The 12,784-nt window shown below is 40.8% G+C and overlaps 1 protein-coding gene across 3 annotated transcripts in view; it reads right to left on the bottom strand.

Annotated features, from left to right (window-relative positions):
* cux2b (cut-like homeobox 2b) overlaps positions 1-12,784 on the bottom strand; it is a 199,858-nt gene that overhangs the window by 91,758 nt on the left and 95,316 nt on the right. For all 3 annotated transcript variants that reach the window (XM_079566853.1, XM_079566854.1, XM_079566855.1), the window contains exon 3: positions 9,963-10,010. In XM_079566853.1, the coding sequence (XP_079422979.1) occupies positions 9,963-10,010 (48 nt within the window). The remainder of the gene's footprint in view (positions 1-9,962; positions 10,011-12,784) is intronic.

Consider the following 12,784-nt stretch of genomic DNA (forward strand, 5'->3'; position numbering starts at 1 on the left):
TCTCATTCATACACCAATGTGTGCAGATACTGGAGGTGAGGTGGGAGAAGTGTCTTGCCCAAGGACATGATGACAGTGTGCACCTGCAGGAGCCGGGATTCTGATCTTGAGACGACGCTCTACCATCTGTGCCACTGTCGCATCACTTTAAAATTGGGTAAATGAATCAATGGAAAGTTTATTTTTTATTTAGATGATAAGATAGATAAGATGAATGACATTTTTGAGTTAAATACCGTTGCTTTGATAGCTGATTTAGCGTTATTCAAATGAAAACGAATTAATTTAATTAAAAGTTGAGCGGTTCCAAGTACCTACAAGGTTATTTCTTTTTTATTAATCGTGCCCAAATCCTTTTTCCAACAGTGAGTGCAGTGAAGAGACAGGACTCAGCAGCCACTGCAGATTCACTTCACGAACAACTACAATCCCGCTCTGAACACAGGGAAATCCCGCTAAATCTCTCCGCTCTGAAGTAAACAAACATGGCCGCCACAGGTTTCTCTGATGTGACTGTCACTGAGGAACAGAAAACAGGTATTTTACTCAGATGGTGCCTTTCCACCGAGCATTGCTTTACCCGAAAAACTTAACCAATAGTTGCGCTTTTGAACAATGGAGGCAAAGTCAAAAGCATTTCCTGCAGCAACAAGGCCTCGTCTCCTGGTTCAAGACCATTGAGCCTTCCCATTTCTGGATTGGATTCCTTTTTCTGATAGTTCCCGTTTCCTCGTCAAATTGCGTCCACATTCGTTGCATGAGTGGAGCAAAAACTGCACATGCTTGAGAACAATTCCCCAGTCTTTCGAACGGGTGGCTCCCAGAAAGGAAATGAACATATTAAGATCATAGCGTCTTCTTGGGCATCTTTTTCAGAACATGTAAAATATGGCAATATTTGTGAATGAATGAGCGAGGGAAAGCCGGCTTTGCGAAGCGATGTTGGAACTACTTTTGGGATATCTCCGCCTCGCTAGCGACAAAACATCATAAAATAAGCATCGCACAGGGTAAGTTTAGTCTTTTTTACACTCTGACATGAAAACTAAGATTAAAGCTTAGTTAAAGCGGTACTAAGTAACTTGTTTACCTAACAAATCCTTTTCTTAGTCCCTCTGGGGGTAATACAAGTGTTAATGGGATTAATAGGGGGTCTTTCATCTCCCCCTGGTGTCTCTGGCCACAAACCACAATTGCAACTTCCCTTCCTTCGGGTCGGAGGCCCTAATACACACTAATGGAATCACAAGGAAGAAGCTAACAGGCTACAGGGCAAAGCTAACTGCAGGCTAGTGCAGTTAGACAGTATACAGCCAAGTTCGAGTGAAAAAAATTATCTCCATTGTGTGATTGGATGTACAATATCCCTCTCTCTTTGTCCTTTCTGTCAGCGGAGTATTTACTGTCACGGACAGTTAATGAGTAAAAAAACGTAACATGCAACGATACCTGCAGTGGCACTTATGGCCTCTAGGGGCATGAGTTACTTAGTTCTGCTTCAAGGAAAATTTCCCTTTTATACTTAGTTTCAGGGATCCTCAATATTGTTTATCGTTCATGGGATATATTAGCTGTCTAGCTCTAACAAAACACAACATCTAACCAATTTGCGAAAAGATTTCACAACAGCCACTAACTTCCATTGGTCAACTCTTGTCCTTGCGATTGATTCCACTGTCTTTCGCAAACAAAAGTAACAAAAGGTCCCACGCCGTGTGCTTTAAGGCCGATTTGAAGGAGGCTCAAAAGGCAGGATGAGCAGGAGATAATCCGGCACGTGTCTTTGCACCTCCGGAGGCTCGTCCCGGGGGTCTAACACTCTTCGGTGCGAGGCAGGTGTAAATTGCATTGGAGAAACGTGCGTTGTCTTGACTTCCACCCGGTGTAGACAGCCTTCGGTGCGTTCAGGTGGCAAAGCTCTCGTGTGAACGCTGCTCAAGTGACGGGCGATTTGAGAAATAACTGTCATATCCCTATAGGCCCGAAGTAAAAGTTGTTACTGCAAGCAGAGCGGGGCAGGAACAAAGTAAATCTACTAAAGTACTGTGCTCCACAATATGTTAAAGATAAACCTAATATGGTGCTTTCAACACAACATTTTTAAAAAGCCTTCAAGGTAAAAAGTCACGGCACAGAACAGCAGGTGGCGGCGAGCAGATTTACAGTCAATTCCACTGACTCACGACAACGAAGAATGATTGTCCCCATTGTTTTGCCGCACAGGTGGGAAAATCCAGCACCATCTTATTTAGACTGGTTTGTCATTTCTACCTTGTAACAGCAAAATACTCTAAAAATGTGTCTGAGGAACTTTTACTTGCAGTAACATTGGACCAGTGGCATCTGTACCTTTATGCCGGGTTTACCCAAAAGCACGATGCCTTACGTATGACATGTTCCCATCATTCCTGACATTCATCACAGTCACTTTTGAAGAATTTGGTTTGCATTGAGAAAAAAGCTTTAGCTACCATTATGAGAAGACTGTAAGAGCAGAAAAGGTGCTAAAGCGTTGGAGCATACGGTGCGTGGCTCAGCAGCACTAGAAATGTTCATTTATGTGATAAGAATTTGAATTCCTTATTTTAGTAAGATTGACAAAGCCTTAAGTAAGATATACCTGGAGCTGGAGGACAAAACAGCCTCCACGAAGGGCCAGGAAGAGCGACGTTGCAAAGAGGAGTAATGTTATTTAAACTTATAGGTACCACATTCGCCCGATTCATAACAGGACAATTCCCAATGGGACAATATTTGTGCCATTAAAAGCAACACTTGGTGACAGGTCGCAACAGTTTGACAGCCTTGAAAAGGGCTTGAAGCCTCTGCCCCGAATCATCAAATTCCATCTACATTCCTGATCCTCATGAATTTGTGTGTAAACCTACCATTACTAAAGCGGTGAATTCCAGTACTTTGACCACCACTGCCTGCAAGACCAATGGAGACATGCACCATCTTTTTTTTTCACACATGCTCTAAGTTTTTATTAAAATTACCTTCATTATAAGACAGGGTTCATTATAAAACCAAAAAAAAGAAGAAAAAAAGGCCAGTCCGTTGGTGGATCGCTCTCTGCGGGCCCATGTGGATTAATAGGGACAGCGGTGTATTTTAAGCCGTAAACTCGACTCCTCACTGTCCTTAATCTCCTTCCTACTTCACAAGGCCAAATTAACACCTCGCGCAGCTCTGACGGGACCTCATTAAGCAAACTTCCAGGGAAAGAAAGGGAAGGGAAGGAAGGAGAGAGCGAAGGAAGCGACCAATGACAGTCACTACAGCACTCTGGGATTAACTCTTTCTCCTCCTTTTTTTAGACTTTCGCAAAAATCTAGGTCGGAGCTTCTAATCATTGCGCCTGGTTAGCGATAATTAGACGACGAGATTGGGCCGAGAGTGAGAGCGAGTGAGGGTGGTGGGCGGGGGAGATCCAAATGAAAAAAGAAATCGGAGAGAGGAAACCTGTCATGTCGCGCAACACTTCAAACGGGAAACGTGCTTCAGAAGTGGCACGTCCAGGGTCCTAGCACCAAAAGCGGGTCCTGGGGGCATTTGTGAGCGGCAGCAGGGAGGCGGGACGGGGCGGGCGGGTACGCGTGTGCACCCGCTACAGAGTGTCCCAACCAGGGCTGGGACAGATTAAACAAACATGACACATATGTGAGCGCTACGATGAATACTGATGCTGAACTTGATTTAACTTGTTACCGGCCTAGAGTCTCTATGCCTTTGAAATGATTTGAATGTTGTGTGAAGTCGGAACATGCCGCTTCATTATAGCGCATCATGGTGGTTAGGGTCCAGGCCTCACAGCGTGATGGTCCCTGGTTCAATGGTTTACTTGTGACGCACTCAGGTTCTCCTCGCCAAGCTAAAACTTCCACAATAGGCTCTACTTTTCCGGTACTAGAAACTAAGCCCAAGATCTGCTGCCACATGGGACAAAAAGCATAGTACACTTGTGTGCTGTAGTTTAGTGAAATTAGACCATGGTGTTGTCATTAAGATTAAAGTGTATATGACAGGTTTTAATGCTTTTGAAAATATGACTTATTTAGAGGGATAGCATCAATTGCGAGTTCATCAGTTGCATAATTATCATTTTATTTCTCCGTGAAGCAGCGATTTTAATGAAGAAATGCTGGGCAGAAAAGTTATTTTTATTTGAATGTTTGTGCTGCTAACAGGAAGTGACATAGATAGAGGTAAAGTTCCATAACAGTTTGACTCATTTCCCATTGACTTAACATGGTTGGCACGGCAACAGTTTAAAATTGTTTGCCTCGATCTATGTCACTTCCTGTCGGTGCCCAATGAGGTAAAGTGAAACTATAAACATCACTAAAAAAAAAAAGTCCAAACTAAAGAAAGCTGGGAATAATCTTTACCTAAATCTTAAATATAATAGACGCTGTGCATATCATAACAACACCGCCCAAGAAGTGACTTCCTGTTTTGATCCAGCACACTAAAATAAAAAGCACACAGCTCTCCTCATTGATTAGTTCAGCAGGTACTTGCAACATTACAAGAATCTAATTAAATACACACATTTTAAGTGTTTTGTCTGTTAATAGTTAGGCAGAAAGAAAGTTGAACTAATGAACTGCTGAATTAATGAATAAGATGGTGCTTTTATTTTGGCATGCTGGATCGAAACAGGAAGTCACTTCTTGGGCGGCGTAGCTATGATTTGAAGTTATGCAGAGTCAATTGTGTTAAAACTGTGTCTAATGTGTCATGCACTTTAAATCGTGGAATGGACTGGGTTTGGTTGAGTTGACGATTGAAGCTTTGAACATTGGTGTTGGTAATGACAGGTGACAAAAATACAATTCCACACTAAAAAAGAAAACTAAACATCAAGCACAGGATTAAATTAAATGATAATGTTAATCTTGCTTTGAGAGGTTTTCACTAATTCTTTCCTGATCGGACGGAGATTTCTTTGCTCGTTTGATGACATTTCAGACTGGTTCTATGGTAAATCTTTCTCGAAGATAAAACTGCCAATGGGAAAAGTGCAAATATTTGTTACCCCATTGGCAAATAAATTAATCTGAAATAAAGACTACATTTGCGACATTTAAACTCCTTTAGATTCACTTGTTGGACTTCAATATCAATTTATTTATCCCATCTACCTACATCTATCCATCTCTGCTAAAGAAAACTCGCTTGTGAACCTTTTAAAACTGACAATGGCAATAAAAAAAAAAACTCATCCAATTCTGAGCAATCTGTATCCACGTTTCAAGCTCGCTTTAGTCCAGGGGGTTCATATCAGTGGAGTGGCAGTGTATTTGCGCTGTGTTCATCGTGTGCCACCTGTACAGCACATGTCGAGGGGAGCGCTGGCCGGTCCCAAAGCACACAGACAAACAGAGGCGCCTGACAGCAGCAGTAGGTGCCGGTCCCAGAGGCTGCTACACTGAGGTCGACTGACTACTGCTGGGTAAAGTTCACCAGCCTCCGCAAGCTGTTTGACATTCCCAATAAGGTCAAAGTGTAGCACAAAACACCCGGGGATTAGGAATATTATGGCACACCGGGTGGCGAGTCGTACCGACGGAAAGAGACATTTTTGTTTCATACACGGCAAGATGAAGCTTGTTTTACATTAGATAGAAAGACAAAAAGAAAGAAAAAGGTATATATTTCCATCCAGTTACTCATAAATACCACGTCCACATAAACACTCAAAAAATCGAGATGTGTTTCTTCAAGTGTCCATCCAATAAAGCCCCAAAGCAAAAAACCTTACAAAGAAAAAGAAAAATGTGCCCAGCCTTCCAAAATGAAACAAAGCGAAGACATTCACTGGCACCTGGATTGAACAAACTATTATGATCTGAGGTGCCCAAAGAATGAGATCAGCTGACGACCTGAACATCCTGAATGACCAGGTTATTCCATCATTGGATTTCTTCTTCCCTGATGGCACGGGCGTATTCCAAGATGACAAAGCCAGGATTCATTGGGCTCACATTGTGATCTTTTGACACTGCAAAAGCTTATTGAAACATGAGCTAAAACCAACCAAATATCATAGTGTGTGACCTTTGTTGTCGAGCCCGTACCAATCATCATATGAGTTAAATCTACTGTGGGAAAAGTGTATCCTCAGCAACAAAATTGATGTGCAACCAGTTATGTAACCTTAAGCATCAACTAAAGACAATCTAATCTCTGGTCCTCTGTAATGTTAAGTTCAGTGTGCACATTGTAGAAACGTTCAGGGGCATTAGAAGCATCAGAAGACTAGAATATGAACCGCTAATCTAACACAAGAATCATGTTTGCCGTTTGCAAAGAATGCAAATTTCCAAACCAACCAAGATGCCATTACCCTGCTGTAGCAAAAAACATGCTTCAAACCACCTTTAGGTTGACTTATCAATAGATCTTTTTCCCCTATGAAAATTATAGAGCAGCGAGAGCGCCGCTACCAAGAGGCTCAGAGCTTAGAAAAAAAACATGTCTCATTATCAGCCATCTATTTTATCTGCTCCGAAACATCTCTCGACTCCCAGTTGTCAGACATCAATGGTGCTCAAATTAATCCTGTGGGCTCCTGTTTGCACAATAAAGATATGGAAGGGTGCCTCTGATATTTGTGCCACTTTACACTTGGAGTAATTGAATTAGCACACAAATCAAGCCGCTGCATCGCCGGAGTGTTGTTCTGAATGAGAATGTGTCTGCAACAGTGGAGGAGCGGCAGAGGTGTGGGAGGTACCGAGCGGCATTTAACTTTTTATGTAACGGCTTGATTCTCGGAAAGTCTCATTAATATTTACATTTTTACTTTCACTCCGGTTACAAGTAGGCCTATTTACGTGTTCACAGCAGATTTACCATTTTGCCTGATTGACGATTTGAGCATCGCTGTCCAAGTAGAGGCATAGTCTACGCTAAAGCAGTGGTTCTCAATTGGCGGGTCACTATTTTTAGCCGTTTTCTGGCGGACAATAAACATATTTATCACATACCAATGAAGTCAAGGCAATTTTTACAGCAAATTGTTCAGTAGAAGCGAAAAACGGCACTCATGTCTAAAGTTAGCATAGAATAAACGCTTCCTGGTTAGCATTGTCCGTTTTTTAAGTATTTATGGGCTGTTGAATCACTTTGCTCCTCTCCATGTCTCTATATCTTTATTTAGTTGAAACAATATATTCATAATTCAGCATTTGTTAAAGTAATGGTGGAGAAATGAGAGAAAGTTTAGTTTGCAAGCTGCTTTGAAAATGGCCATATATGGGCGATTCCAAAGATGCCGTTTGTATCTTACTAAAAGTGAGTTGCAGAGACATTTTCAGTGGGCCTTTCCTTGGAACATCTTTTAATTTATGCACTAAAAAGTATGACACTGCTTATAACTATGTGGAACACACTCCCACCTGCTGCGACCGAAGCTTCTCTGAGTCTTTGCTGGCTCCTCTACAATAAGAGCAATGTATTGGTTTTGTTCCAATGAATATGAAATGGTGACATGGTAGCCTAAAATGTATTGTATTTTAAGTTGCGCATGTGAATTGTATAAAGGACCCCAGTTATGGCAGCTAATGGGGATCCAAAATATAAACAATTAGCAAACCTGAGTCTGGTAAAAGGACTGTTTCTGAGTTGCTTTGATCGTGATTTCAACCTTTACAACAACAACATTTTGCGAGAAATTCCAGTATTATACATTTTATAGGATAAATTCAATTCTTATGTGGGTCACGGCTGAGTAATGGTGGGTCCCGACGCCATACCACTTGAGAACCAATGTTGCTAACAAATGATTAAAAAAAAATAAAAAAAAGGGTTTCGTGAGTAGTGCATAAAGGAACTGGCGAGGGATTGAGGAGCGTTGAGAGGAGTCCAATAGGGAACAATTTGAAAATAAAACATTTATGAATTCAAAATCATATTCATAAACGGGTTCTGCATTACAAGATACAGGATATTGTATGCGCGCAGTACATCCAGTAGCCATTAAGTACTTTTGTAATAGAGTAAATACTTGACTTAACTTAAGAAGTTCATGTACATGTCTGTCAATGTATTTTGTTTCAAAGCATTATGGGGTTGGAATAAACAAATATAGGCGTACTTTCATTAAATATGTTATCTTATGTTTTGCTTTTTACAATAGACCGTGTCTGAAATAAATCAATGAATCCATCAGTCCATCTAATCTGCCCATCTGTCTCTTAAAATATAAAGATATTAACCGTTTTATTCCTTTCGTCTAATATCTTTTGTGCCTCTAACTTCATCCATTTATGACCCTAGACTCCCTACATCACTTCTTCTTGAGTAAAACAGTGTATTATTTTGTACTAACAATACAAACCTACTCTACCCAGTTCAGAGCATCAGCAGCTCTCGCCGTCTCGGCCCCACACTCAATTACAAAACATTAAAGGGGCGTTTGCCGATAATCACCTCCACGCCGGGCGATATCCATGTTTACAGATGACGGCGATAAAGGCTTTCAGGTGGGAGTTTGGGAGGGCAAGGCCAGACCGGTGGAAAACATATTTGCGGTATCATTTCCATACGCGCCGGTGCACAAATGTGATTTATGACCTTGGTTTAATGGCCGAAGCAGAGTCTTGTTGGATATCAGATGACTTTTCCAATATGGCCGACGTCAGAGGGGGGGCGCTGAATGCACCATCACAACAGGAAATGTGGGTTTGTCTCGGGCCAAGAAAATATGAGAAGGCAGATATCTGATCATCTAATGGCATGATAGACGCTGCTTCACTTTGACAGAAAAGGCATCAGTCAATACCGGCCAGATGAGGAGGCTACATGGAAAAAGCGATGGCATGGATTTCTGCCGGTCTATATGGGATCATTCATTTGTATCGTGGCGCAGTCGTGTCTGTAGATATATATGGGTGTATAAAATCGTGTTTCAAGGCCAGCTCCTGTTTCAGCAAATGCAGGAGGAAAAACAATATAGGAACTAATTGATTCAAATGAAGTGGCATGATTTATTCAAGCACATTAACGGGTATTTGTTTGAGGTCTTAGCCATTTTTTATATTCAGTCATGGAAATGCACTAGGAGTAGTGTTTTAGTTTCTTTCTTTTGAGCAACCCTATAGTCAGTCTCCTTAAGCGCTCACATGCTGATGTATTAAAACTCTCGACAGCTCGAAAAGACTCACCCTGCTTGTTTCAGCGCTCAAATTCCAACCCCTAGAGCTTGTAAGTGTGTTGTCAAAACCACAATGATTTTTTTGATTCCTGGTCCATACCGTAATAATATTTTTAGTATTTTAAAATGTAAAACACTGGAGTCATCGCTCACTTAAAAGCATTTGGACACTTGAGTGTGTTTGATGTATTCAGTGACCCAGCAGTTAAAAGGGTTGTTTCCGGGCTATTTCTCTATTTTAAATGTTGTTTTTCTGGCAAGCTCCCCCTAAAATGGCGGATTCTATGGTAACAATGACGTTATAGCATCAAATCTCAAAGTCTATAGCTCACACCTACTGTTTCTTTTAGCAGCATCACCCTCTTTCTACAAGAAAATGATGAGTCTACATGTGGAGTATGCATCTTTACATTAACATTACTTCAAGTTAATGGTTTATCACCCATTGTGTTTTACGAAAAATGTTCTTCTTTGCCTTGTATTCACAGAGAACGCTTGAATCCTTTTGCTGGCAATAATAGTGAGTGCTGCATTTTGAAGTGACAAATGGTCAACATGATGCTCATAGAGAAATTCTTGGCAATAAGATAAAAAGCTTGAAAAAGTCAATTTTGCATCATGTCCCTCCTTTAGCTGAATGAAAGAAGAACTACTCGAGCTCAACAGCTCAAAAAGTGAATTCAGCATTATACTGAACATCTTTAACTGTTCCGATCTGGGTTAGTTTCGAGGCCATGTGTGGACACAGCCTCCGTGAGATTGTGCTGTGGATGTGAATGTACAAATATAGCGGACTCACCTGGGCCTGGAAACTCTTGAGAACAGGTGCCACCATCTCCCGCACTTCCTGCGCACACAGAAAATAAAAAAAGCACGCACTCAGCTCGTTTCATGTCGGCAGATGCTCCACCTGTTTTAGCACAGAGCCACAAACAGATTCATACAAAAGAGGAGAGTGTGGGGAGGGGTGAAAAAAAAAGAATGATTTCAAAGGCCATTTCTTTATTTTGGGTGTTATTATGAGTCAGCACATGGCCCGTGTGGTCAAATAAAAATAAATATGCTTGGAGTGGCCAAACAACAAATCCCGCTGACCTCAAAACCTGTTTAGGTTCTAGAGGGGAAAAAAAATCTGATGTATTTTTCCACGGACAAAGAAAGTTCAAAGGAGTTATGCAAGGCAATCAGCTGGGTGGTACCTCCTGACTATAAAAAAACATTTAAATATGTGGCATTGTGTTTCATTGAAAATAATTGGGTTACCGTCACATAGCTGATAAGCCTCTTGATTTTTCAAAAAGACTATGGGGAAAAGAGCGAGAGTTTTGAGGTGTTGAGCGATCATAAGGTTTTAAACTTGGATAGGTCTACACTACAAAAAGCAAATATCAAGCATGGGTTTAAATAACTTGATTTGATTAATCTCTTTTTGGCAGTTTTCACTCATTTATACTTTTTCCCTGATCTAACCAAGAATACTTTGCTTGTTTGATGACACTTTAGACTGGTTCTATGGCAATTAAATAAGAAAGTAAAACTGCCAATGGGACAAGAGCAGATAAATCACCCTGAAATAAAGACAAAATGTATTAAAGTGAGTCAGAAACATCTCAGAACTAGTGGAAATAATCTTGGTCAAACGTCAAACAACATCTGAACTTGTTAAAGCAGAACTAAGTAACTCACGCTGACAGAAAAGACAAAGAGAGAGAGGGATATTGTACATCCAATGGAGATCATCTTTTCACTCAAACTTGGCTGTAAATACTGTGGCACTAGCCCGCAGTTAGCTTTGCCCGTTAGCTTGTTAGCTTCTTAGTGTGTATTGGTGACTCAGACCCGGTGTAGGGAGAGTTGTGGTTTTCTGGCCAGAGACACCAGAGGGAGATAAAAGACCCCCCAATCATCCCATCAACACTTGTATTACCCCCAAATTTGGGATTTATTAAAGCTACACTGCATAGAATTTTACCGAAAAAATAAAATTGAAATACAAGCTTTTATTTTATGACAGATATTTTCAGCATTGAAAAATACCTCAAACAAACATTTGATTTTGCTGTGAGCGGCTCAGCTCTCCTAAGACATGACATAACTTTACCAGGAGTGGGTACGTCTCCAGCTCGTTTCCATGGAGATGTCGACTAAAGTCAGCAGAATTTGAGATTTAAACAGGTTACATTCTTTGATTTCTCACTGTACTTGTACTGATGGCAACAGTATAGTCCAAAATGTTACGCAGTGTACCTTTAAGGTAAACAAGTTACTAGTTCTGCTTTAAGACAACTCAAAAAAAAAAAAAAAAAAGCTTAATTTGAGATTTTATTAACTAATCTAGTTAATTATTTTTTGCAGTAGTAGTAACTCCATTATGTGGCTCCTGATATATATTTTAATCTATCGTTAATCATCTCTGTTTCATTTCAGTTTAGCAGCAAACAATGTGACCGAGACAGGTGCTGTGACTGAAGTTTGCTGCCTTTGGGCACATTTAAAGTGCATGTTTTGAAGGAACCACCTATTGCTTTTGGAACTACCAAGTCTCCAGTTGAAGCATGGGAAAATGCATCTGTTATGTCCATATGTTTTTGATTAGCAAATTGTCTCTTACTCATGCGGCATGCCATCCTTACCCAGTATTTTTTTAAACTGGAGGAACTACATGAAAAGTCCTTCTCCAGGTTATTACCGATTTCTCTGGACCCCTAGAGTCCATTTGCCTGTGCCTCTATGTCTGCTGTAACAGTCTGAACCTGAAGAGCTTGAGTGGACGTCTTTCAAAAGCATAGTTTTCCAGGAGCTGCTTTAGGCGTGTGTGAGCTGCTACCCACCGCCTCAGGTAAAGGGATTGTGCTGCCATTCGTGACAGTCTGATCCGGTCTTAAACGCTCGTATTATACCCACAAGATCACAGCGCTGTATCTCCCGCTCAAACGCATACAGACAGGCTGAAACAGATGCAGCAAATAGCCCCAGGGCTCATTTATAAAATATATAAACGCTGCCTTTGACTCGAGCCAAGACGTCAATGTGCGATGGTCTCAAAGAATGTGACGAGAAAGGATAAAATCATGCGTAATCTTCGTAGTACTACTCTTTTATCACACAAGACTGAGTGCCGTTTTGGATTATGAAACAGAGGTGGATTCATTGTGACATGTTTCTAAGGTTACGGAAATAACTTGTGCAATTAGGGATGACAGCTAACTTTGAGATGAACACAATCAACTTCAGTGCATTATTTAAGAACAAAATGTCAAGTGTACACAATGCAGTACATGGTCAGAAAAAATGATGCCACATTTACTCTTGCACCTAATATTGACTTGTAACATTTATATTGACCAGTTGCTTGCAACATTTTGGGGCCAAACGGTTCATTTGTATGTTTGCTGTGTATTTTGTAGGCTCCAATACTAAACCAGTACTTAACCAAGACTAAAGTCCGGTCTAAAACAAGATGTGACACGTGCATTCAACCCCTTAACCCTTAACCAAGCTCATTTTCTAAGACCTACAAAACTGAGCTAAGCTTCTTTCTTGTTTTTGTTGCGTTTTCACCACATTTTTGTTGCGTTATTGTCACCTTGTCATTGCTTTCTTGTAGTGTTTTGGTCGCAT

This window comes from Gobius niger (genome assembly GCF_951799975.1).
Source record: "Gobius niger genome assembly, chromosome: 1".
NCBI lineage: Eukaryota > Metazoa > Chordata > Actinopteri > Gobiiformes > Gobiidae > Gobius > Gobius niger.